The sequence below is a fragment of the Halictus rubicundus genome, chromosome 14, assembly GCF_050948215.1.
Source record: "Halictus rubicundus isolate RS-2024b chromosome 14, iyHalRubi1_principal, whole genome shotgun sequence".
Lineage (NCBI taxonomy): Eukaryota > Metazoa > Arthropoda > Insecta > Hymenoptera > Halictidae > Halictus > Halictus rubicundus.
The window spans coordinates 1,476,778-1,503,432 of record NC_135162.1 but is presented as its reverse complement, the minus strand read 5'-3'; the positions used below and the strand labels follow the sequence as shown (position 1 = coordinate 1,503,432).

Here is a 26,655-nt window from a genome sequence, read left to right as displayed (position 1 = left end):
ACAGGGCGTGGCTGGTGGGGTACACCAGTCGCGAGCGCACCAACCACCACTGGATACCTGGCGCCTCCAGTGAGTATATAGCCTTACCCGCGTAGTGGGGGCTCTGCCCGGGTGGACCTTATTTCCCGCCACACTCGTGGGATTAATTATGGAGTTTAATAAAAATAAAATTGTAGAGGGAAAGGAGGGGGTACCACACCTGAAAGTGGTAGTGGAGGGAGTTGGGGCGGTCTTGGACCTGTCCCAGGAGGAGAGGCACCGGACCCCAGCTGTTGGGGACCGGCCCTTTCTCCGGCTGGAGAGGGGAACGAGGGGACGAGGTTCGCGCGTCCGGTCGGAGGACCGACTGTCGGACGTCTCGACCCAGTCGCCCCCCCCCCAACCCCAGTGTTGCGGGCGCGAAACGCTCACTGCCGCCAACTCCGGGCAGGACATCGCCGACTCCGTCGGTCGGCAAACGGGAGCGGCTGGAGGACGCTGTTCGCCCGGAGATCAGGAGTATGCTTCCCGGGGAGCTGTCCGCATTTATTGCGGAACAGTCGGACGTTACCCGGGAGCTCGCGGAGGCCAGCCGGAACCTCAAGGGTACCCACCTTAAGGGGATCCGCGAGGCCTCCGCGGACATAAAGGCGGCAGTGAGGGAGTTGGAGCGCAGGGGCGTCCAGGTTGGACCCCCTGTCTCCCAAGCGGACGCTGCGGACGCCGCACTGCGGTTGGAAAATGCGGCGCTTAGGAGGGAGCTACTAGAGACCCGCGACACGCTTCGAGCCATCAGGGGAGAGCTGATGGCGATGAAGCGGTTGCGGGATGCTCCCCCCCTGCAGCTAATCTCCACCCCCGATGTAGGCAGGGTCACCGCGACCCCGGCGGCGCCACTGGACATGGTGGCCCAGATGCGGGCCCTGGAGGAGGGCCTCAGATCCCTCCGCGAAGAAATGCGGAGGGAACTGCGCCGGGTGACCGGGCATGGTGCCCGTGGGGACCCCGGCCGCCGCCGCCGACCCCATTGGCGCCGCCGCGGCCCGCCACTGCGCCTGCTCCGCCGACGCCTGCCCCTGCCCCTGCCCCGGCGACGGGGGCGGCAGGGAAGCAGAAAAAGAAGAAGAAGAAGGAGAAGAAGGCTGGGGGGGCTGCCCAGCCTTCGCTCGCCCGCCCGGCCCCGCCCCCTGCGCCTGCATCGGGTACCCCGGCTAAGCCGGGGACCTGGGCGGAGGTCGTCGGAAGGCGGGCCATATCCGCGGCCAAGGCCGCTGCTAAGGCGGCGGCCCAAGTAGCGGCAGCCGCCTCGGCCGGCGCGGCTAAGCCCAGGAAGGCCGCTGCCCCCGCCCCAAAGGGGGGTAAGACAGCGGCCAGAGTGAAGGCCCCGCCCCGCTCTCCGGCGGTCACACTGACCGTACCGGAGGGGAGTAGGGCCTCCTAGGAGGAGGCCATTAGGAGGGCCCGCCAGGGCATCGATTTGGATGCCCTTGGCATTGAGGCCCTCAAGTGGAAGCGGGCGGTCACTGGGGGCCTCGTAATAGAGGTCCCCGGAGCCGATGGGGGCCCCAAGGCCGACGCCCTGGCGGCGCGGATGACGGCTGTCCTCGGGGACATGGGGGTGAAGATCTCCAGGCCCGTAAAGAAGGCGGAATTCCGCCTCACGGGCCTGGAGGTGTCGGTCACCCCCCAGGAGGTAACCGAAGCGGTCGCTCGGGCCGGGGGCTGCACCGCCGAGTCCGTCCGTGTGGGGGAGATGAATGCTCCGCCCAACGGGCTCGGCACCATATGGGTGCAGTGCCCGGCTGCGGGGGCCCTAGCCGTCGAAAAGGCGGGCAAGGTACGCGTGGGGTGGTCCACCGCCCAGGTGGTGGTGTTGGCGCCGCGACCGCTGCAGTGCTTCCGCTGCCTTGCCCTGAGGCATGTTCGGCAGCGGTGCACTGCGGAGGTCGACCGCAGCGGTCACTGCTACCCCTGCGGTGACGCCACCCACCGGGCGGTGGAGTGTAAGGCGCCACCCCACTGCGTTGTGTGCGCGGCCTTGGGAAGGCCGGCGGGCCACAAGGCGGGGAGAGCAAGGCGTGCTCCCCGCCCCCAAAGGCCAAGAAGGGAAAGAAGGGGGCGGGCGGTGTGGCGCCCCCCCAGTTGCGCCCCCGGATACCCCGGTGGCGGAAGCGGCCGCTCCCCCAACCTCCAATGAGGGGGAAACTATGGAGGTGGAGGGGGCCCCCAGCGGGACGAGGGTTAACGACCCCCCGCCACCCGCACCGGCGGCTAAGGAGGGCACCAGCGCGAAGGCCAATTAATGGCCCATATTCCGCGCTGGTCCCCTCTCCCGGTACTCCAGGCCAACCTCAACCACTGCCGCCAGGCACAGGACCTAATGGTCCAGTGCCTGGAGGGGTGGGGGGTTGGCCTGGCCGTCGCCACGGAGCCGTACAGGGTCCCGGACCATCCACACTGGTCCGGGGACGTTGACGGCTCCGTGGCGATATGGTGGCGTCGCCACTCGGCGACTGTGCCCCCCTGCTCCGTGGTCGAACGGGGCAGGGGGAAGGTTATGGTTAAGTGGGGAAGATTTCTGGTCGTGTGGTGCTTCAGCTCACCCAGTTATGACTCCGCAGAATTAGGGATGTTCCTGGACCGGCTGGGGCTTATGATAGCCCCGTATATAGCCGGTCCAGTGTTGGTCCTGGGGGACCTAAATGCGAGGTCCACCACCTGGGGTAACCCCGGGACCAACGCCCGAGGCGGAGTCCTGGAAGACTGGGCGGAGGGGATGGAGCTCCGGTTTAGCTCCGTGCCTACGTGCGTGAGGTGGAATGGCTGGTCAATTGTGGGCGTGTCGTTCGCGACAGCCGCCGCCTCACGCCGTGTGTCCAATTGGCGGGTCTGGAGTGGAGAGACCTTGTCGGACCACAGCTACGTCCTGATGGACGTGGCTGTGGTCTCGGACTCGCCATTGGACACGCCCCTCCGACGTGGCACCCCGGCAGCGCCCGGATGGGCGCTGAAACGACTGGACGGGGACCTCCTGAGGGCCGTGATTATCGGCTCCGCCTGGCCTACGGCCAGGGAGCGCGAGGCAGACGAGGGGGCGGCTTGGATCCGGGGCACGTTGCAGATGATCTGTGATGTGGCGATGCCCCGGGTCCGAGCTCAGCCCCCGAGAAGGTCAGTTTACTGGTGGTCGGGGGAGCTGGCCGAACTCCGCAGTTCGGCCGGCCGAGCTCGCCGCCAGTATGCCCGCGCCCGTCGCCGCCATTTTCTGGGCGGCGACGCGGAGCTGAGGGTCGCCGAGCTGTACAGGGAGTACAGATCGGCGGCCGTGGCCCTCAAGCGTGCGATTGCCGCTGCTAAGGCCAAGGCCTGGGATGAGCTCCTGCTCACCCTCCGTGAGGATCCGTGGGGACGCCCGTATAAGGCGGTGCTTGGGAAGCTCCGCCCCTGGGCGTCCCTGGTCACGGAGCGGTTAGACCCGAAACTTCTGGGGCGTGTAGTGGATACCCTCTTCCCCCTGAGTGAGGGGGGGGAGGGAACGCGCCCCGGGTCCGACCATTGAATGGTCGGACGAATTCCGGGTCACCGAGTGGGAGCTTTACCGGGCCGTCCGGGAACTCCGGGCCAGGGGCAAGAAGGCCCCGGGCCCCGATGGGGTTCCCGGTGGTATAATGGCCTTAGCTATGGAGGTCCTCGCCCCGGCGTTCAGGAGCGTCATGGACGCGAGCCTGCGCCGGGGAGTCTTCCCCACGGTATGGAAAGAAGCGTGCCTGGTTCTCCTCCAAAAGGAGGGGAAACCCGCAGAGTCTCCCTCTGCATACCGGCCGGTTTGTTTACTCGACGAGGCGGGCAAGCTATTCAAAAGGATAATTGCCGCCCGCCTCGACGAGCATCTGTCGCGGGGTGGTCCCGACCTGAGCGACAGCCAGTATGGATTCCGGAGGGGGCGCACCACTATAGACGCCCTGGAGCGTCTGCGCCTCCTCCGTGAACAGGCTGTCGCTCGGGGCAGGGTGTTGAATGCGGTGTCGTTGGACATCTCGAACGCTTTCAACGCCCTGCACTGGTCGGGGATAATGGGGGCGCTGGAGTATTTCCAGGTGCCCCCTTATCTCCGGGAGGTGGTCGGCGACTATCTCCGCGACAGAGAGGTGGTATTTACCGGCCGGTATGGCATTGTGCACTCCAGGGAGAGGCACCGCGGCGTTCCACAGGGGTCGGTCCTCAGACCGCTCCTGTGGAACTTGGCATATGACGCGGTGCTGCGGGTTGTCCTCCCCCCGGATACGGGTGTCATCTGCATAGCAGATAAACCTCGGTTTATGCCGAGGGGGAGGACTGGAGGAGAACCAGGCACCTCTGTGAGGCTGCCCTGGACTGCGTGGTCGGGCGAATCCGGAGAATGGGGTTGACCGTGGCCGCCACAAAAACCGAGGCGATATGGTTATATTCGTCTCGGGTGTGGCGGCTACCCCGTGGTCAAGATCTCCGGATTCGCGTCGCTGAGACCTCCGTCGCGATCGGGCCCAGGATGAGGTTCCTGGGCCTGGTCATAGACGGCCGCTGGCGATACGATGGACACTTCGAGCTCCTCGCCCCCCGACTAGAGAGGACGGCAGCCGCATTGGCGCGGCTGCTGCCGAATGTCGGGGAGCCGGATTTGAAAGTACGCCGCCTCTATACGGAGGTGGTGCGGTCTATAGCCCTGTATGGGGCCCCCGTATGGCACCGCTCGCTCGAGGCCAGCACGCCCAGCCGCAAGCTCTTAGAAAGAGTGCGGCGGCGGCTGGCCTTGCGGGTCATACGGGGATACCGCACCATCTCCACCGAGGCGGCGGGACTCCTCGCCGCGATTCCACCCTTCACTGTGGTGGCGGCGGAGCGGGCGAAATTATATCAGATCGCCCGCTCCTTCCGCCGCCCGCCGGGGGTGGAACTCACGCGCGAGGAGGAGTTGGAGCTCGAGGGCCAGAATCGCCAGGCCCAGACGGAAGCTTTTTCGGAGTGGAGGGCGCTGTTGGCGCCCTCCACACGTCCGATTGTCCGGGCCCTCCTGCCCATATTTTATATATGGTGCAGGAGGCGGGGAAGGTTGACCTTCCGCCTCACGCAGGTGCTCTCCGGCCACGGTTGCTTCGGAGAGTACCTGCACAGAATGGGGCGGGAGCCGACTGCGCGGTGCCACCACTGCGGCGAAGATGTGGACACGGCGCGGCACACTCTGGAGGAGTGCCCAGCTTGGGGTGAGCCGCGCCGTGTCCTTAGAGCCGCGGTGGAAGGGTGGGACCTCTCGCTGTCGACCGTGGTCGACCACATGGTCGACAGCGTGAGGTCGTGGAAGGCGGTGGCCTCCTTCTGTGAAGTCGTAATGACCCAGAAGGAGGCCGCCGAGCGGGCCCGGGAACGGGACCCGGGCTCCGCGAGGAGGGTGTGGGCGCGGAGACGGCCCCCGCGCTGACGTGTGCCCCCAGGAGGGGGGCGGAGAGGGTAGGGACGGCGCGGGGGTCTCCCCCGCGCCAACGTGTGCCCCCGGTGGCGGGGGGCGGAGGGGGTCTGGCGCGGGGAGTTTCCCCGCGCCCTGTTATGCCCCCACCATTGGGGGCGGTGAACTTGGGGGCCCGGGGTGTGAGCTGACCTGGGCCCCCGGGGGGAGCTATGCTGTAGGAGCTAAGCTATGTGATAGGCCGACACCCCCCGGGTTAGTTTCCCGGTGTAGGGGGGTGTCGGTCTGTCCCTCCCCGTTTGGGAGGGGGATCCGTGGGGGGTTTGGGGAAAGGAAGGGTCGGGGCGTGCCGGATCGCGCCTTCGACGGCCCTTCCTTCCGGTGGCGGCGTCTTCCTGCCTCGGCCGGGGCTGGTTCCTTCGGGATACAGGCTCCGAGCGGGGCACGAAGACTCCGGGAGCTGTGGGTGGACCGAGCTGGGGCTCGGGAAGCCCAATCCGAAGGCTCCAGGGATGGGGACATCGGGCGGGTCCCTCCGCCCGGGGTCTTATAGCGTAGGCAGTGGGGGAGGTTAACCCCTCCCCCGGGGTATGATGATACCTGGGAGGTGTCCTGTTGAGTACTCGCGTGATCCAGGCTCCTCCCCTTTGGCTTAGGTGGGCATGGGTTTTTAGTGGGTACCCCTTGGGGATTTCCCCCAAGGGCAGTCCCACATAACCCCGACTCCCCCCAGAGAGTCGGGGTATGCGTAAAGCATTTTTCCCACGAAAAAAAAAAAAAAAAATGTTGGGATGGCCCCGGGTTACAGGAGGAAGGAGGCAAGTCGACCAGGTTAGGGTTAGGGACCGGGTGTACCGCAATGGGTATTCGTGATGCCCTCGGCGTTGGGGCGGATGGCCCCTGCTCCAAAGTCATCTTCTCAAATTTAACTCGATTGGGTTCCATAGTGCTGGAAAAGAAAAAAGAATTACTAAAATATCAGGTTCACATTGAATTATAGAAGGGGTAAAGTGAATATATGTAAAAAGAAACGTTTTATAGCATCCAGAAGGAAAATAATATACAAATAAAATAATAATTGATTTCATTCGTTGGAAGTGTACAGAACGGTTTTTTTTTGGGATCGTATCGGATTCTCGAACAAAAATTGTAAGTCATTGCAGGTGTGCAATAATTCGAAAGAATCGGTTACCCAATCGTTGGGACGGGTCGGAAATCCATAGGAATCCATATCCATATGAATCACTGGAGAGCAAAATTCATCACTGATTCGTCTCGACCCCATGGAATTTCCGACACGTAGAAACGATTCAGTACCCGACTCTTTCGAATTATTGCACACCGGCAGTCACTCACAATCTTTGTTCGAGAATCTGATACGATGTCGAACAAAACATTGTCGCACACTTCTAAATTGTATATATCACTACGCTATAACACTTCACAACGCGTCCAACGAATCAAGTCTATTCGCGTAATAAATAAGGAAGATATTGGGAGTATGGGTATTAAAGAAAACCACACTATTATAAAATACGAAATAAGATTTATATCAGAATAGTTACTCTAGAAGCACGTTGTGAGACACGTCTTTATCCTGCGAAAGAAACGTTATGAATGAAACACAAGAGATCGAAACAGAGGAGCAGCAGTCCAATATTAACAACTGAAGATCGAGGGTCCCATGCCGGGGACAACATACAATGTATATTAACTGTAGATACATGTATGCATATACAGATCAATAGTCGGTTCAATCGATCCTACCTTTTAAAGTAATAATAGATTGATTTTGTTCTACATTTATGAAATAAATTCCAACACGCCCCCTCAAAATAAATCTATTATTTTAGCAAAGACATGTCTTTCTTGTGCTTTGTCTGGGGCTAATTACATATGGTCCAACATTTGTTGCTTAGGATTAGGGAAACCCAGAAAAACCTAATCAGACCAGTATATACACACACATGTATGTATACACATATAAGAATAACAATTGTAATTACTTGCAAACAAAAAAAATTATCAATATTAATACAATTCATTTATTATTGCAAATCTCTCAGTTGTAGGAACCTGGCTGCTGGCAACGGCTTGGTCAAAATATCGGCCAGCATACTACCTGTGGGCATATGTAACAATCTAATTATGCCTTTTTCAACCTGCTCTCTAGAAAAGTGGTACTTTATATCTATGTATTTTGATCTTTTATGATTCGTTGGGTTGTTAGCAATACTAATGCAGCCATTGTTATCCTCATAGATTACAATTGATTGCTGAACATCTACATTTAAAACCTTTGCCAAAGATCTCAACCAAAGAGCTTCTCTAACAGCTTCAAAAAGAGCCATATATTCAGCTTCTGTAGATGAAGCCGCTACAGATGCTTGCCGTTTTGTGTTCCAGCATATTGTGCATCTTTCAAATAATTTAAACAGATATCCTGTTGTACTTCTTCTATCATTTAAATCGTTGCCTCCCCAATCTGAATCAACGTAGCCGCTCAGAAGATTAATATAATTTCTTCTTTCGTAAATTAATTTGATATTTTGCGAACCTTTCAGATATCTAAGTACTCTTTTCAAGCACTGCCAAAGTTCTTTGTTATTTTTGTTCAGATATCTGCTTAAAATATTAACAGCTGTGCTTAAGGGTGCCGGCAGGCATTTGACCTTAACTGTCACGCCAATTCTCGAACGGTCCTCGAACGGTCAGTAGGGAAAACTGATTGTGGAATGGTTAAAATTTTTTTGTGGAACTCCGTCGCGTCTACGACATATCGGTAAAAAAGAATATATGAAATGCCGACTGAGGCTGGTAAGAAGATTGAGTAGTAGCGGAAGAGGGAGACGAAAATTGAGAGAGAAAGCTAGCGACTAGACATGCCACATATCATCCTTCGCCTCACTGTTGCCATGTCATCAAATCCGTAAATGTTGTTACGTATGGAGACGTGTCTCCACGTTCATTGCGATTAGAAGTTCTAATCTCCTTTCTGAGAACGAAAAGCGTCCCAACAGGCCCCTTGTCTAATGATTGTACTCCGGCTGGACGCAGCTGGCACGAAGCATGATTCAGTAACAGCACCGTACGATTTCCTAATATGGAAATCTTCAAAACATCCCCTTCTGGAATGTTTTGTCAAGATAGTCTTTGATAGGAAACATCCTGGCTAACCCTTCGTTTTACCCCTATAAACAAAGATCCAGCTGCAAACCTTAAACTCACTAGAAACGACAAATACGAGTATGCGACCGTACAATAAAACAGATACATTCCCCTCTCATTTTTAGGGTATATAAACCCATGCATTTTCATCCTCTTTGGTTAGTCGAGAAGCGGTTCAGTCAAGATTCAGACGCGGTTCAGTACTCGTGCAGTCACGTCGCGTCAAGTCTAGTGAGATCGGGTTAAAGTCCCTTTCGAATCAATTCGTAACCTTATAGATTCCGTTAGTTCGGTATATATTCTATTTGGCATTCAACAATCGCTATCTAACCCCGCATTGCCAGTGCGTCAACACCGTGCATCATTAGGTAACATTTTCTCTAATTGTACCCTTACTACATCCACTCGCGACACAAACAATTACACTTGTAACTATTCCAAATCAGAATATATTTGTCTTGTTTGTTAACTCGCGTAATCCACAACCTTTAATTATTGCCTGATATCCTAATCTAATAATTGAACGTTCCCACATGATACAATCTTACCGCTCGGATTGTATGAATTAAATTATATATAAGTTACGAGGCTTACTAATCTTAGATTCAATTCAACGAAGATTTCTCCAACCTAGTGGCTCCCCGGTTTCGCATTGGGTGCGTCCACGAAAACTATACCATCCTAGCGGATACCTGATTTCGCATTGGGTTCTTCCGTATCCTAGCAGCTCCCTGGTCTCGCATCGGGTGCGTCTGTGAGTTATCCACCTTCCTTTTAAATCGGGTTCGCCGCGTGTCTCTCCTAGTGACTCCCCGATAACGCATTGGGTGCGTTCACGAAGTTTCATCCTCCTAGTAGCTCCCCGGTTTCGCATCGGGTGCGTCTGCGTTTGACTCCAACCTCACAGAGGTTCCCTGATTTCGCATCAGGTGCGTCCTCGACGTCAACTATCCTAGCGGCTCCCCGATTCCGCATTGGGTGCGTCCGCGTACCTAACTAACAAATTGAAACCATATTCCTGGGGTAACAACCCCTCGCCGGCCTCTCGCGTTGCTCGCAGCCCTGGCTCGTAACAATGTACAAGCGTTACGTGAAACTCATTCCTGCCTCATGAGCCCGATTCAGGCAACCAACACATGCTAACACATACATTGCCACGGGCTCGTAGATATACGCGGGACTCGTCACATTACCTCTGCAGTTTTTCGCTAATATCTCTGAAATGAAACTCGAACGGCGGTCACGTGTATGCAAAAGCTAAGGAAATCATTTGATTTATATATTCAATCAGTTTATTCTTAACATTATAATAATTAAAAAGAAAATGAGCCGGAATTAACTTCCTGTCAGAAAGAAAATTATATTTGTTTCACCGACCCTGGTTTGAATTAAGAGTCCGCGAAAAGGACAATGCACTGGATCGCGTGCAGAGAGTGGAAAGGAGACGTACGGAGTCGAACTACAACTAGGAAGCTGCACTGGCGTCAACCGGGTTTCTGCGGTTCACAAACTGTCTTTATTGCACTAACTTGATCTATAATTATTCTCGCAGAGGAGAGATGCTTTACAGAACCCGTGGTTATCTCGCAGGGGAGACAAAGCCGACCGATTACAAAGCTACTGGAACGTTAGAAAAATATTCGCGTGTACTCGCAGAGGATGTTACAACGGAACTTATTCGAATTTTTCGGGAGGCCTATTTACATGCTTGATAGACGCCCCACCACCTTCATACACGGGAGCTCGCTTCGCGGTGTCTGCTCGTTCCGAGACGACGAAAGGGGAGGGGGGTGTTCTCGGTGCTCGCCATAGGAATAGACCGTTTGAACGCGTCTAACAATATTCAAATAAATGAAATTTAAAGCAGCTTTTTTTATGCCACGAAGCGCATAAATGCAATAATATATGTATATTATTATATATTAGACTTGTTAGATATATATATATGTCGGGGCGTGATGGCAGCGATGCACCCCGTCGGCAACAACGCGTAACGCCTATAGGACTTAGTTTAATTGTAAAATAACGATTTACCGTACCCTGATAATTGCCCTGCGAAGGGGCAATAAAACAGTCCCTGCGTACCTGCCCCTCTTCGCGCGCGGGGCAAAGGGAGATGCGAGACAGGGTACCTGGAATGATGGGCTGGGACCCTGTTGAACGTGACCACGGGCGACAGAATAGTTTCCGGGACGGTAGAGCGAAGACTAGCTTTGAGGAAAGCGACTTCTCGAGAGTAAAAGAACAAAAAGACGTACGCGAACATTCTGTGCGGCCCGTGTGCTCGTTGACGTGTCTCTCGTTGCGCTACGCGATCCGGCATCGCGTGTACGTGTAGAGTCCATACGACGTTCGCGTAAGCGCGAAAGGAGCGAAACGATGGAGAACGACGACGGACAATCTCCGACGGGTCCGAGGACGGAAGAGTCCGCCCAGCCTCCGACATCAGAAGTGGGATTCTCGCGGGAAAACTCAGCTCCGCGAGTCTCCTCGCCCGAGAACGATGGAACAAATTGGAAGCTAATGTTCGAGATGCTATTAGGACGGATGCAAGGTCCAATAGTGAATCAACCAACACACGCCACCACCCGGATATTCCTGCCAGAGTTCGACCCGGATAAGGAGGACTACAGTGCGAAAGCTTGGTGTAGAACGGTGGATGTGTGTCTCGCAGAGCGACCGATACAGGGCAGCGAATTGGTCATGGCTCTAAGCAGGGCATTGAAAGGTGGCGCGTCCGCGTGGATGTCGCAAGTGAATTACGCTGGCATGAACTGGAGTGAGTTCAGAAAAATGTTTCTAGCCCAATATGATACGTTCGAAACCCCTGTGGGTGCAATGATGAGGATCAACGGGGGAAAACCAAGAGAAGGCGAGTCTATGCCTTCATACTCAAACCGTGTGCTGGCCTCATTTACTAATTTATACGCATCGATGTCGACGGAACAAATCGCTATAGCATCAACATTGGCACATTGCGTGCAGATAGATCCTCGACTGCAGCGCGTTGCGTTCACAACAAATATCGATACGCGGGCTTCATTACAAAAGGAGCTGATGGCCTTCGGGTTCCGTAAACGGCCAGTTACCACCGATGGAAGAGAACCGAAGTCAACGGACAGCAAGAAGCCGAAAAGTGTTGTTACGTGTTTTACATGCGGCAAGGAAGGACATAAAGCCACGGACTGTCATCGACGCCAAGGAGCTACCAGGTTGCCGGGACCCAAGCCTGGCACGAGCGGAAGCAACCGGGGACCACCGAAAAAGCCGGTTACCTGCTTCAAGTGCGGAGAGGACGGCCATATTGCTCCACAGTGCAAGAAGGAGGATGGAAGACCACATCCGAGGATACCCATGGAACGGCAGATCAACTTGTGCAGTATCGCCCCGGTAACAGCGGAACTAGCGGAATCGGGTGAGGTCTACGAATTTTGTTTTGATACGGGTGCGGAATGCTCTCTGATAAAAGAGTCGGTGGGAAATAAATTTTCCGGTAAGCGATCTAGAAATCTGACAAGGTTAATTGGTCTTGGCAACGCTAACGTGATGAGTAACTTACAGATCCTGTCCCGAGAGGTAATACACGATCACCGCGTTGAAATTCTCTTTCATGTCGTGCCGGACGAACATTTGAGTTATAGTATTTTGATTGGACGCGATTTGATAACGCAAGGGTTTTCTGTTGAAATTTCGGCGAATAGCTTCAGTCTAAGACGGGATAAGATAATAAAAATTTGCGAAGTTGGCAAAAAGATCGATAACTTTAATAGTGTTGACACAGATGTAGTTGGTCCCCATAGAGAAGAACTAATCGATCTGTTAAAAGGATTTTCTGAATCGTTTGTCCTCGGTACACCTACGGGTAGGATAAGTTCGGGAGAGTTACAAATAAAATTAATAGACCCTAATCGTACTGTTCAACGACGACCATATAGACTTAGCCCTGATGAGAAGCAAACTGTAAAGGACAAAATCAACGAACTCTTGTCTGCCGGGATAATTAGACCTAGTTGTTCCCCGTTTGCCAGTCCCGTAATCCTCGTTAACAAAAAGGACGGTTCTGACCGTTTATGCGTTGATTACCGGGAACTAAATAGTAACACAGTCCCCGATAGGTACCCCTTACCGCTCATAAACGACCAAATCCAGCGACTAAGCGGCGCACAATACTTTACGACGCTAGACATGGCGTCGGGTTTCCATCAAATCCCTGTCCATAAAGACTCGATAGAAAAGACTGCATTTGTTACTCCAGATGGTCAATACGAGTATTTGTCCATGCCGTTCGGGCTTCGTAATGCACCTTCGGTATTTCAGAGGGCCATAAACCAAGCCCTTTCTGGACTCGTAAACACATTTGTAGTTTGTTACCTGGACGACGTTATGATTCCGGCCAACTCTATACAAGAGTCCTTAGAGAGGCTACAAATAGTACTAGAAAAATTAAAGTCAGCGGGATTCTCACTCAATTTGAATAAATGTGCGTTTCTAAAATCACGTGTAGATTATTTGGGCTTTGAAGTGACCGCGGGGGAAATCAGGCCAAACCCACGGAAAGTAAAAGCATTAACCGAATCTTCTCCTCCATCAACGGTGACTCAGCTTAGGCAATTCATAGGCCTTGCTTCCTATTTCAGACAGTTTATACCTAAGTTTTCTCAGATCACTTCCCCACTATACAAATTGACTACGGGAAAAGGAAAGATAGAATGGAAACAGCAACACGAAAAGATCCGACAAGACATTATTGCAAATTTAATAAACGAACCCACACTAATGCTATTCAATCCGTCATACCCAATCGAATTACATACTGACGCCAGCTCGGATGGTTACGGTGCTGTCTTAATACAAAAAGTAGATAGTAAATCTCACGCGGTCGCGTATTATAGTAAGAGAACCACTGACGCCGAATCGCGATATCACTCATACGAGTTGGAGACGTTAGCGGTAGTCAATGCCATAAAACATTTCCGCCACTTCTTGCAAGGAAGACAATTCCTAGTCGTCACTGATTGCAACTCGCTTAAAGCCTCGCGTACAAAAATGGACCTTACCCCGCGAGTACACAGATGGTGGGCATTCCTACAGGCATACGATTTTGACATTGTATACCGAGAAGGAAAGCGCATGAGCCACGCGGATTTCTTCTCGCGAAACCCTTTACCGATCAAAGACAGTCATAAACGGATTGAACAGAAACGGGTTAATTTGGCCGAGATATCGGAGAACTGGTTACAAACTGAGCAACTACGAGATGATGAACTGAACAAGATCATTTCCCAATTGGAAAATAATGAAATGGATCCTGATACCGCCAAAACATATTCGTTGAAATCAGGAGTTTTGCATAGAAAAATACAACGTAAAAATCGCAGTCAACAATTACCCATAGTCCCCGTACATTTTCGATGGTCCGTAATTAATAATGTTCGCGAGTCTATTATGCATCTTGGTTGGAACAAAACCTTAGAGAAGGCCTATCAACATTACTGGTTTCCTAACATGTCGAAGTACATTCGTAAATTTGTCGAAAATTGTATCACGTGCAAATTATCAAAGTCTCACTCAGGTAAAGCGCAAGCCGAGCTGCATCCTATCCCAAAGGTAAGCGTACCGTGGCATACGATTCATGTTGACGCTACGGGAAAACTTAGCGGCAAAAATAACATAAAAGAATACGTGTTTGTGTTCGTCGACGCGTTCACCAAATTTGTAATTTTACGACATTCCATAAACATAGACGCGGCCAGTGCCATCACAGCACTGAATTACTGCGTGAATTTATTTGGGCCCCTTCCAGAATTATTGCCGATCAGGGTAGATGTTTCGCAAACAGCAATTTTCGTGAATTCTGCAAGACCCATAATATTGACCTGCATCTAATCGCTACAGGTACGCGTCGTGCCTATGGTCAGGTAGAAAGAACAATGAGTACGCTTAGAAATATGCTTACCGCGGTAGAACTAAATAATAGCAAGTCCTGGCAAGAGTCCCTTGAAAATGTCCAACTAGCGTTAAATTGTACAGCGAATCGTACCACTAAGCATAGCCCTTTGGAATTGCTGATAGGCAAAGTTGCCAGACCAATATCATTGTCAGTTGCTAATGATAACGGCGAAGAACTCGACCTTTCGGACATCAGAGAACAAGCGACCCAAGCGATCGACCAAAACGCCGCGTACGACAAAACACGATTCGATAGTAACAAAGCAAAAATTGTTAGATTTTCGGTCGGAAATTACGTTCTTATAGAAAATCACGAACGAAATCAAACGAAATTAGATGCTAAATTTCGCGGTCCGTATAAGATAATAGAAGTTTTGCCCAACGACAGATACCGTTTGAAGCCTGTAAGTGGCAATAGAGTACTTAAATATGCTCACGAGCGACTGAGATTGATGCCTGATAGTTCTGTTCCCATAGAGTTTGATATCCGTAGTAATTGGAGCGACACCGAATTAACAGAATGTGCCAGTGTCGGGGATGACAACAGTGAGGAAAGAAACACGTGAAAATCCATGCGTCGTGCTTATTAGTCGTAAGCCATTATTCCCAAACCCAGTTTAGCTGGTAAAGGAGGCGGGGCGATGTAACGGCAGACGATAGATGTATTGGGTCGTGTTGATGACTGCGAAATGTGTGACCACGTGATTGGTCAGGAGTCGTATGAGTCGACTGAAAAAGGTGTGACCACGTGGTTGGTCGGGTGCCACATGGGTGGCTTTGTTCTGTTGTGTCCAGTAGTGGACTAAAAGTTCATGTTGTTGTCTTGAGCTCACTGTGTGTCAGAACCGCTTGGCCGAACTGTTTATTCCGTGGCACCGAATTATCTGAATATGTTTTTATCCAGAATTGGTTAAGATTGCCCGCATGACATCGAACGCGTGTATAGTGCTTCGACATAGAGTACATGGCAAACATGGCATTCAGAGCTCAATCGATATTTTGTCAGAATGGACGAACGGGAAACATAGATGGTATTTCTTTTCCAGACGATGTATAAAGTCGTTGTAATTCCACACGAGGACGTGTGACAGTCAGGAGGGCCGTGTCGGGGCGTGATGGCAGCGATGCACCCCGTCGGCAACAACGCGTAACGCCTATAGGACTTAGTTTAATTGTAAAATAACGATTTACCGTACCCTGATAATTGCCCTGCGAAGGGGCAATAAAACAGTCCCTGCGTACCTGCCCCTCTTCGCGCGCGGGGCAAAGGGAGATGCGAGACAGGGTACCTGGAATGATGGGCTGGGACCCTGTTGAACGTGACCACGGGCGACAGAATAGTTTCCGGGACGGTAGAGCGAAGACTAGCTTTGAGGAAAGCGACTTCTCGAGAGTAAAAGAACAAAAAGACGTACGCGAACATTCTGTGCGGCCCGTGTGCTCGTTGACGTGTCTCTCGTTGCGCTACGCGATCCGGCATCGCGTGTACGTGTAGAGTCCATACGACGTTCGCGTAAGCGCGAAAGGAGCGAAACGATGGAGAACGACGACGGACAATCTCCGACGGGTCCGAGGACGGAAGAGTCCGCCCAGCCTCCGACATATATATATATATATGTACATTTATATATGTCTCATATTACGAAATTATAAATTTTATATATATATGTATATTTTTTCTGAAGTACAAGAGTTGTTGTGGCGCAGTCCTTGCCGAACCTTCGCACAGGCAACATCGTAAAACCCAACAGCAGACCGGCGTGGACAGCCCGAAAAAGTGCCAAAGTGCCAATACTGTGAGCGTTCCCTTAAAAGACAGTGCGCGAATTTTCCAGTTCAAAATAATTAATCGATTGTCGATTAGAAAAATACAGGAGCCTACTCCTTCCAAGCCCACTCGGACTCAAGCACGCTTGAAGAGATAATGCAAAAATTAATAAAAAAAGAACGAAAAGGAACGCTAAACAACATAGAAATGGCAGCACTCCTACACAAAAAAACTACACCGAACACCAAAAGGAAACTGGTAGTTCCCTAAAACTCCACAACAAAACTGCCAAGAACAAATAGCGATCTGCAAACGAAACCAAAATCAGAAGAACATACAGACCCACAGGATGGACGCACCCACAGCACATTAATCGAAGAATTAAAATAACAAAATATTCTGCTCCTTAAAATAAACGAGGAACAAAGAGCACAAATAACATCGTTACAGACCCGATTGAACGCGCTAGAAGCAAACTCCTCAAACACACCGACACCGAAATCGCCAGCAAAAGCCGGAAAAACCCAGAGTCAAGAGGCCATCTTACCTGGAAATAACAATGGGACAACTACCCAGGAGCCCGCCCGACAGAACCAGCCACCATCCAACACGAAACAAACGCAGCCAGAAATCAAGCCTCAACAAAATCAACGTACCAGCCTCACAGACGACGCCACAACCATACCTGCATCCCAAGGAAAAAAGCCAAGACCACCCCCAATAATAGTGCAAGACCAAAGCGCCCAGGAAACGATCAACCAGATACTATTCAGCGGCAGAAAAATAGCAGGTAACTTCGAACTAAGAAATCCACACAAACCAGCCATACTCTATACATTGACCTGCCCGAGGACTACGTAACCATATTGAGTATTTTAAAAGCAAGAAACACTTCATTCCACTCCTTCACCCCCAAATATACAAAATCCCAAACGATTCTTCTAAAAAACCTAGAAGGAGACTTCGAAAACGACTCAATATTAGAGGCATTAAACGACTAGAAAATTAACAACATTAAATTCACAAAAGTCAACAGGTTTACAACTAAAAAATCCACTCTAGAAAACAGAAAATTGCCAATCTACATAGTCCACCTCACACCCGATAGCAACATGAATAACGCCCACCAAATTAAAAAGATTCTCCACCAATCAATTTCGTGGGAGAAAATAATTTCAAAAGAAATTACCCAGTGCTGAAAATGCCAGAGACTAAGTCACTCCTCCACTAACTGCAATCTACCATTTCGATGCGTAAAATGCGCGGAATCACACGAACCAGGTAATTGTAAATTATCAAACACACAAAAAGACACAAATAATTTGAAATGCGCCCTCTGCGGAAACAACGGCCACCCAGCTTCGTACAAAGGCTGCCCAGCAATAAAGAATCACAAACAAAACATACTAACCCAACAAATCAAACAACACGAAACCAATGCTAAAAAAATCAACGCGATACAAAAACTAACAAACCCGCAACTATCATACAGCAAAATAACCGCCAGTACACCCACAAACAAATCTTTTCACCCCACACCTAACCTACCTAAAAACATTATCACATTAGAACCCCAACATATCATACCAAGCTCGCATCCTATCACTCCAATCCCCACACCACAAATAAACAAAACACACACACCCAAAGAACCAAATAGCGCACAGCTTACCCCCAACACCCACCAACCCACAAACCCCACAACCCCAAATTACAGATATATTGCTGGACATAAAAAATCAACTAAACTCCCTAAACCAATTAGTACAAAACAACACAACCAACATATACACTCTATTTCAGTTAATTCCGACTCTCTCACCACCAACATCCAATGCCTAACAGAATCCAATTACAGCACACCCCCCCCCCCCCACACTAAACATAATATCACTAAACATAAACTCCCTAATTTCCCAACAAAAAAGAGCAAGCCTCCTACAGCTACTCAACGACCACGACCCAGACATTGTACTACTAAGTGAAACAAAACTCAACCACAGACACACAATCTCCTACACTAACTACACCATCCACAGATCAGACAGAATAAACGCAACACAAGGAGGCGGTACCGCAATTCTAATTAAACGCAAAATCAAACACGAAAAAATACAGATCCCAACACTAACAAACTGTGCAGCGGTAGAAACAACAATAATCAAAATCGCACTCCCCAGACAAGAAAAATTATTCATCATAGTAGCTTATGCCCCAAGTAACAACCAAAAAGAGTTCATACCTGATCTCGAAAAAATAATATATCACCTAAATCTCGCAAATCAGAACACCTATTACATACTGGCCGGTGACCTGAACGCACGCCACGTAGACTGGAAAAATACAAACAACCACCCCAGGGGAGTCCACCTCAAGAACTGGCTAAATTCAAACGCTATAAAATACAACATGCAACTACGCAGCACTGACCTTCATTCCTACCCTAAAGGCAACTCCTACATCGACCTCTGCTTACACGACGCTAGAATACAATTCCTCGACCTAATTAACAGCAACCTAAAAACAACACCGCTCTAAAATTTTCCATCTTCATAGAAAATGTAACACACCTAGAAACAAACCCAATAAACAATAGACCTAACTTCTCCACCGCAAACTGGCAAAAATTTTAAAAATTCGCAACAATAAGCATAAAAGATTTAAAAATAGACCACAACAGGAATCTAAAAAACGACGAAATCGACAAAGGACTCGACAAACTGGAAGACGCACTCTACAAATCCATAGCAAGGACAATCCCATCACACAAAACTCCCAACTCCTCAGAAATCTACATTAACAAAAAAATAAAAAAACTCCAAAGCAGCAAAAAATACATCATCTCACAAATCCACAAGATAAAAACTTCCCACAATCCCCTCTCCACTAACTCCCTACCAGCACTATCAAAACTCCTAAACGACGTAAAAACAGAAATAGACAAAGAATTCCAAAAATCCTTCTCCGCCTACTGGGGAACTAAAATAAAACAAATATCATCAAAAGGCCCCCACAATCCGTTCACACAAATAAACAACATATTCAGAAAACAACCCCCAGCAGCAATTGAAACGCTCACAATTCACAGAAACAGCAAACAAATACTCAACAAAGCCGAAATAGACTTAGCAAACTACAAAGCAAACAAAGACAACAACATACACATAACAAATACAATAGACAAACTAAACACATTAGGAGCACATTTTGAAATCACCCACAGTCAAAACAACGAAATGGGAAACCCCCACCTAGAACGCGTAATACACTCACACACCTCTACACTAAAAAACAAATTCATACAAGAGACCGCCAACCATGTAACGCTCACAAATTTCATAACCGCCTCACCCGCATACAACCCAACACAAAGCAACATCAAAAACTACTTGACATCACAAGCCGACCTCATACGCTTACGAAAAAATCTAAACAACAAGAAATCCTCCAGCTTCGACAACATTCCAAACACAGTCCTAAAAAAACTCCCAGGCAAATACATATTCCTCTACACCATTCTTTTCAACAATTCACTCAACAACGGTTACTTCCCAAAAAAGTGGAAAACTGCAAAGACCCTAGCACTTAAAAAGAAAAACAAAAAAGGTAACAACACAGCTGACTACAGACCAATTAGCCTACTCCCAAATATCAGCAAAATATTCGAAAAAATCCTCCATAAACCAATCCTAGCACACTCCAACAACCAAAAAATCCTATCTCCTTACCAATTCGGTTTCCGCAACCAAACATCCACACTTCACGCTATAAACAAATTCACGTCAGACACATACCAAGCCCTCAATAACCGCAGCTGCGTAGGTGCATGCCTAATAGACTTAGAAAAAGCCTTCGACACGGTATGGCTAGATGGCCTTTTATTCAAACTACACAAATACGACTTCCCCGCTCACCTGATAAAAGTCATATGGAGCATGCTATATAATAGGAAATTTATAACCCACGAAGGCGAAGCCAGACCAACGAAAACATTCTCAGTAACAAACGGCCTACAACAAGGCACAGTAACATCACCGCTACTATTCAACATATACACAGCCTCACTCCTAAAACTATTTACCCTTTACACTAACAACACCCTCAATGCAATAGCTTGCGCAGACGACCTAATCATATACAGCACAGACAGAAACTCCTCAACTATACAAAACAGACTCCAATCCCTATTCGAAAAAATCAACACTTCATAAACTGGAAACTAAAAATAAACACCGACAAATGTGAAACTTTCCTATTCCGCCCTAAGTTAAAAAAAAAACAAGCTCCGACACAAACAAAAACTGGAAAACATTCCAACTAAAAGAAAACAGCAACTCTCCCACCCTCATACCACACAAAACCACAGTCAAATACCTAGGAGTAATACTTGACACCAACCTGACATTCTACAATCATATAGACACACAATTAAACAAAGCAAAGAACCTATTCCGAAGCCTCTCCAGACTGTTCTTTTCCAAATACCTAAATAATAGAATCAAAATACTCTGCTACCTCCTACTAATCAGACCCATAATAACATACGCCTGCCCAATATGGTACAGCATTCCCAACTATAAAATGGAAAATATAAGAATCTTCGAAAGACATTGCCTCGGAGTATGTCTAAACATGCACAAAACACCCGAGTCGAACTTTAAAAAAAGCTACAAAAACGTCACACTCCTGAATAAAGCTAACATCATACGAATCGACAATCACATTCTTAAATTGTGCAGAAACTTTTTCGTCAGATCTTTCGAAACACAACACACACAAATCCTGATTGAAAAACTCCATTCACAACCCCAGTACATCCTAAACTCACTAAACACAGGCTACACTCCTCCCGAACTATTCCCCTTCCTAGACCAAAACGGCTTCATATCAGACACAAACAACATCCCTCTAATTTACCACATCAAAAGGACAAGCAACACAAAATCCATTACATACACACCATTATGCATTCCAAATCCACAAAACACAACCAAATACTGTCAACAGCTCTCAGACAAAGACAAAAACAATACCCCATTTACAGTGGGAAAGTACTCGTGGTTCATTCCAAACTCTGTCCCTCGCCTAACTCTACACGAACCCAGAGTTATAACAATAGCAGACGTAAAATAACAAACCAAAAATATTACAAAGAGTCACAAGCGAGCGCTCGAAAATAATAGCAAATATACACCATGTAAATATTGTAAATACTGTACATATACCTTCATAACCCTCTGTACATCCCCCCCCCCAATCCTGTAAATAACATTAGCCCACTTACTCTTAAGTTCTTAAATTAACTTAATTATAAATTGCGCGTATAATTAAGAAATAGGATAATTAGGATAAGTAGCATATCTTAGCAAGTAAGCAAACATACCCCAAAGAACGCGCCATTTTCCTCCGACCAAATTAATACCTTTTGGGCGCTTAAACAAATTACCCAAAAACCAATTAAAACACATACCAAAGAACAAAACTGGTAGCGACCTCGCAATAATGTTAAGTGCAATGTAACCAAGTCTGTTTAAAGCACATTAGCTGTAAGATTCTAGATATTACACAACATAAGCGTTTATATTTTACACATTTTTGTATAACTTTAAAGATTGTAATTGTTGGTCACGAAATAAAAAATGTTGTCATAAAAAAAAAAGTTGTTGTGGCGCGATGGTAGCGTGCCGTCCGCAACGGACTACAACAAGGCGCGGTCAATTCCCCCATCCTGTTCAGCCTGTATATAAGCGACCTGCTAAACTTGTACGACCGAAATGACGACAACAAAAGAGGGGCAATAGCTTACGCAGACGACCTACTAATATACATTAGCGACAATAAACCCTCCATATTACAGACTAAACTACAAGACCTATTCGACAAAATACAGAACTACTTCGATTCCTGGAAATTAAAAATTAACACTAACAAATGCGAGACAATCCTTTTCAGACCGTACATTTCAACAAACTCAGACGCAAACTACAACAAAACATTAACATACAACAACAACTGCAGTATAAACGACACAAACATGCGCTTCCAACACAAACTCACAAAATACGATACAGAAGACGACCACAGAGAAGACACAGAAAAATACTGGTGGCTTGACGAACCACCATAATTAGTGCAATAGTGACGCCAAAGCCCCATAGATTAAGAAACCCAAGTAGCATTAGCAGTAACTGTAAGCGTAAGATTAAGTTAAAAGTAAGTTCGGACCTGGCTCAGGTTTAACACTAAAAAGCTTTAAACAAATTAGTAATTACACAGCAAAGTGTAATTCATTACCCTAAATTATCGAAATCCACACACACCAAAGATGTATGTACAGTCTATTCACCCGTGCCCGCTGTACATAAGCATCCCCGCTAGCTCTTAAGAAGATTTACACCTTAACAATACGCATCATTCGTGCAATAAGTGCAAAAAAAAAAAGCATGCCAACCCCGCAAACAGCGCGTGACCGGACCGCCGGTCCTTTTGTTTAGTCTTTAAGTTATTATTCCGTTATACTTTTTTTTAGCGTTTAAGTTTATTGTTCCGCACTGTAAATATGTATATATGTTTGTTTGTTTTGTTATCTGGCACAATAAACGCTTTGTTAAAAAAAAAAAAAAAGATGGTAGCGTGCCAAGTTTTCACAAGGACGACCAGGGTTCAAGTCCCGCCTACTAACGCATTTTTTAAAATTTTATAATGTTTTATCATTATGTATTTATATTTTTTTCACGCATAAAATTGCATTTTGAATTATAAATAACATGTATTTATTTACTAACAACAGGATTATATACTATTATTATATATTATTATTTCTACAATAAATATATATTAAATTTTATAAATTTCCTGTGTTTTCCGGATTTCGAACAAGTTACTATTACATTTGTGTGATGTGACATAAGTTCATCTACATTTTCTTGAACAAGCGCGGTCTTTTCTCCCGTGTATATTGTCCTTTCGAGCGTTGTTTGATACTGACATCCTGTCTGATCCGTAATTAGAATTGCGAGGTGATATATTTTACTACTTTCCGATCATTTTCGGCGGCCTGCTATATTTTATCAAAATGAAATCGTTACATATAAATATACAATGATAAAACATAATAAAAGAAAAAATGCGTTAGTCGACAGGATTTGAACACTGGTCGTCCGGCTGAAGACTTGGCACGCTGCAGTCGCGCCAAACCGAATCTTGTTGTAGAATAGAAAAAATAGGGCATTACGTAGGACATACACACATACATACATTGCCACGGGCGCGTAGATGTACGCAGGACTCGTTGTCATATTACCTCTGCAGCTTTTCGCTAATATTTCTGAAATGAAACTCGAACGGCGGTCCCGTGTATGCAAAAGCTAAGGAAATCATTTGAATTGAATCAGTTTATTCTATAATAATTTTATACATATTACCAGGACTTCTTTTAAAAAGAAAATGAGCCGGAATTCATTTCCTGTCAGAAAGAAAATTATATTCAAATATCATGAAAGCAGCTATTTATATGCCACGAAGCGCATAAAAAATTAAACAAAATTTATCATATTTTTTTACTTTAGATGTCAGATCTGAAGTCAACAAACAAACAAATACAAATTTACAACTAAAGACTAAATGTAAAATAAACTTGAATAATATCATATATTTAGATAAAAGTTTATAGAAATTTCCAAAGTTTACCGAGAAGTTTTATATACGTATACCGCATGGTTCACGAGAAACAGGCCGCCTAAATAGCTCCGTTAGGCTTAGAGATAGAAGAAAATGTTAGAGAGAAAAATTTAAAAGTGTCAAATATGGTAATATAAAGAAATGTAACCAAATACATAGTAATAAAAGAAAATATTTTATTTGGCAGAAAAGGAATACCAACATTCGCTGCTAGGATAAGGAAAACTGCCAAAACCTTATCAGTATTCATAATACAAAAATTTTATGATAAATATAATAAAATTATTACAATACGATTTGTAAAATTCGCATAAACGTCCCCTCAGTCCTCCTATTGGACTAGTCCGCATGAATCTCATCTGTAACATGACATAAGTAAAAACGAATAAACTATTGAAACATATAATACATAAATTCGTATAATTGTGTATATATACCGGGTCTGATATGCGCAGTCGGATGGTCTGGGATCCATTGCCAGCACTCTGGAATCTATCAGGGAAGACGAATCTGCCAAAATAAATAAATTCTAACCGCTGAAACAATCAGCGGTTCCGCACACTGTTTCACAGTGTGCTGCCCGACGACATCGCGTCAGGAAGCTCCAGCGATTCCAATGATCGCGAGCTGATGATAATAGGCTTTCTTCGCTCTATATCGGAGGGCTCTCGAATGGCCATACTCATATTGTGTCGGCTATCCACTATTTCCGGCAGCATGCAATGTATGTAAAATCGCGACAATTTTGACTGCATTTCTTGCTGCCAAAATTTGTCGTCTCTATATATCTTTAGCGATATCAAGCCTTTGCGTGTCCAAACACAAAACAGGCAATACTTTTTTTGCGTTATGTGCAGCTGCCCTTGCACTTGATAAAAATAACAATTGTTTTTATTCATTGCAGTACCCGCATCATCCACAAATATTTTGCGTACTGCAGGTACTGTTTTTATCGCTTCTTCTGGCGATATATTTTCTGCCGTTTTCGGGCATTTTATTTCGACGATACCGTCGTCATCATCGATCACGCCGTCCGGAGAAGCTCCCAAAAATGGGATTGAGGCATCGATGAAGAGGCCACATTTTCTTATTGTGATGCCTTCTTTCCGCGAGAGTTCTTCTTGGGCAATATCTTCGCACTGCCGCCCATGTTCAATGGAAGGCAGGTCCAAAACTTTTGGATATAACAGCGACTTTACCAAATTACCACACGGCGTTTTTTTCAAACGTCGGCACACTTTCCCGAAGTTCGATGCCGTGAGTAATTTGGATCTATACATTTGCCATTTTTGGCTCTTGGCTTGCTCTCTAGATTCCTTTTCAATCTTTTTTCTATTATTCTGCCAATCCTGCAGAATCTCCATGTGTCTTTCCTTCTCTAGGTTGAACACATGGTCCTCCATGTCCGGTTTTTCTGCGCTGGGTCCGTAATCTTTGTCTCTCGTCGTCTGTGAAAACGGCTTTCGCGCCTTCTGCGACGAGCACTTTCGCTTTTTGTTTCTTTTTTCATTTTCCTCTTTACTTCGTTTTTCCATGGCTTCTAAACATTTCGGCGGCTCCTTTCGCTTGGCTCGCATTATGCGGGACAATACCTCTTTTGTGTTATACTGTATAACAGCAGCGGCACATCTCGCGGTATACGATCCCCTCTGACTCCAATTTATCCTTTTGCCGCCAGTATATTTCGCAATAATGGAATTGAAGCTCTCCACTGAGTTGTTATTGCTATTATATAACAAACTTTCAGCGTGAGCTATCAGCGGACGGAAGATATCTTGAATCTTGTAATATATTCCGATTTCCATTAGATGCGGCACCATGTTTTCTTCGTCGTTATTTGCGATGCGGTCGCAGAAATATCCGAGTCTTCGGCACTCTTTGTGCTCTCCAAAGACGTGGCTAGGAATGTTCGTCAAATCCTTTTGCAAGTTACACTGTCCAACACCAAAAAAATTTTGCAATACCTGTTGGGTGATTCTTATACACTTTGTCATCCTAAAACCGAATCTGAAAGTAGAATTGCTCCATCACGCAACGTTTTCAAAAAATTTTGGTTTTTGTAAAAATGCCTGATTTTGATACGAAACGACGTGTTACGCAAAAACTAAACACGCGAGAAAGTTCAAATTTGAGTCAAGAGATAGAGGGGACTCTCCTCTACATATTCATATAGTCAATTATATTTTTATGTACTTCCTAATAGTTGTAAATGGTTGTTAAAGTTTGAAAATGTGCCGACGCGGGTACTTTGTACGCTCTATTTTTGTATTTACGTGAAAAATCCTTTATCTAGCAGGAATTTACTATACAGGAATGCATTCTACAGACATTTCTGGTAAAGAAACCATTCACGAAAAGTATTTGGTTCCCTTAATGTACGAGAAGGATCAGAAAATGTTAATTGACAGCGTGTGCGCGACGCGTTCGCGCCAGACGGCCATTGCAGCCTTTTCGCGACTCGCCAGGGCCGTCGCTATGCGTAGTCGACGTTGGTACCACTCAAGTATGTCTTTGCTTACTATGCTTAATTAAATACATTTTTTTTTGTCTTTTTGGGTGCCAATCATTACAAAAGATTATAAAAATACGAGTTATATTCACATTTCATTGTGGAAATGCTTAATAAAGAAAATTGACCGCAGCAATGCGGTGACTGGAAAATTTTATTTTC

At 47.3% G+C, this 26,655-nt stretch overlaps 2 protein-coding genes across 2 annotated transcripts in view; one reads left to right on the top strand and one right to left on the bottom strand.

The window, feature by feature from the left end:
- The first annotated feature begins 11,119 nt into the window (after positions 1–11,119).
- Positions 11,120–22,431, top strand: LOC143361022 (uncharacterized). The gene is made up of 7 exons (XM_076800262.1): positions 11,120–14,159; positions 14,483–15,082; positions 16,244–16,332; positions 16,401–16,562; positions 16,755–17,094; positions 19,014–19,564; positions 22,162–22,431. Exons 1-7 carry the CDS (start codon positions 11,120–11,122, stop codon positions 22,429–22,431), a joined length of 5,052 nt encoding a protein of 1,683 aa, XP_076656377.1.
- A 1,710-nt stretch (positions 22,432–24,141) lies between these two features.
- LOC143361021 (uncharacterized) overlaps positions 24,142–26,655 on the bottom strand; it is a 47,021-nt gene continuing 44,507 nt past the window's right edge. The window contains exons 3-4 of the mRNA XM_076800261.1: positions 24,422–25,918; positions 24,142–24,343 (exon numbers count right to left, since the gene is read on the bottom strand). Coding sequence (XP_076656376.1) covers positions 24,551–25,918 — 1,368 coding nt within the window. The 3' untranslated portion in view covers positions 24,142–24,343; positions 24,422–24,550. The remainder of the gene's footprint in view (positions 24,344–24,421; positions 25,919–26,655) is intronic.

Bases quoted from the DNA above. Each gene is read 5' to 3' on its own strand.
- LOC143361022 (XM_076800262.1), top strand. From the start codon at position 11,120: ATGCTATTAGGACGGATGCAAGGTCCAATAGTGAATCAACCAACACAC. The intron at 14,160-14,482 runs GTAAAGCGCAAG...TAATCGCTACAG, and splicing joins ATTATCAAAGTCTCACTCAG to GTACGCGTCGTGCCTATGGT. The intron at 16,563-16,754 runs GTAGTTCCCTAA...ACATCGTTACAG, and splicing joins CGAACACCAAAAGGAAACTG to ACCCGATTGAACGCGCTAGA.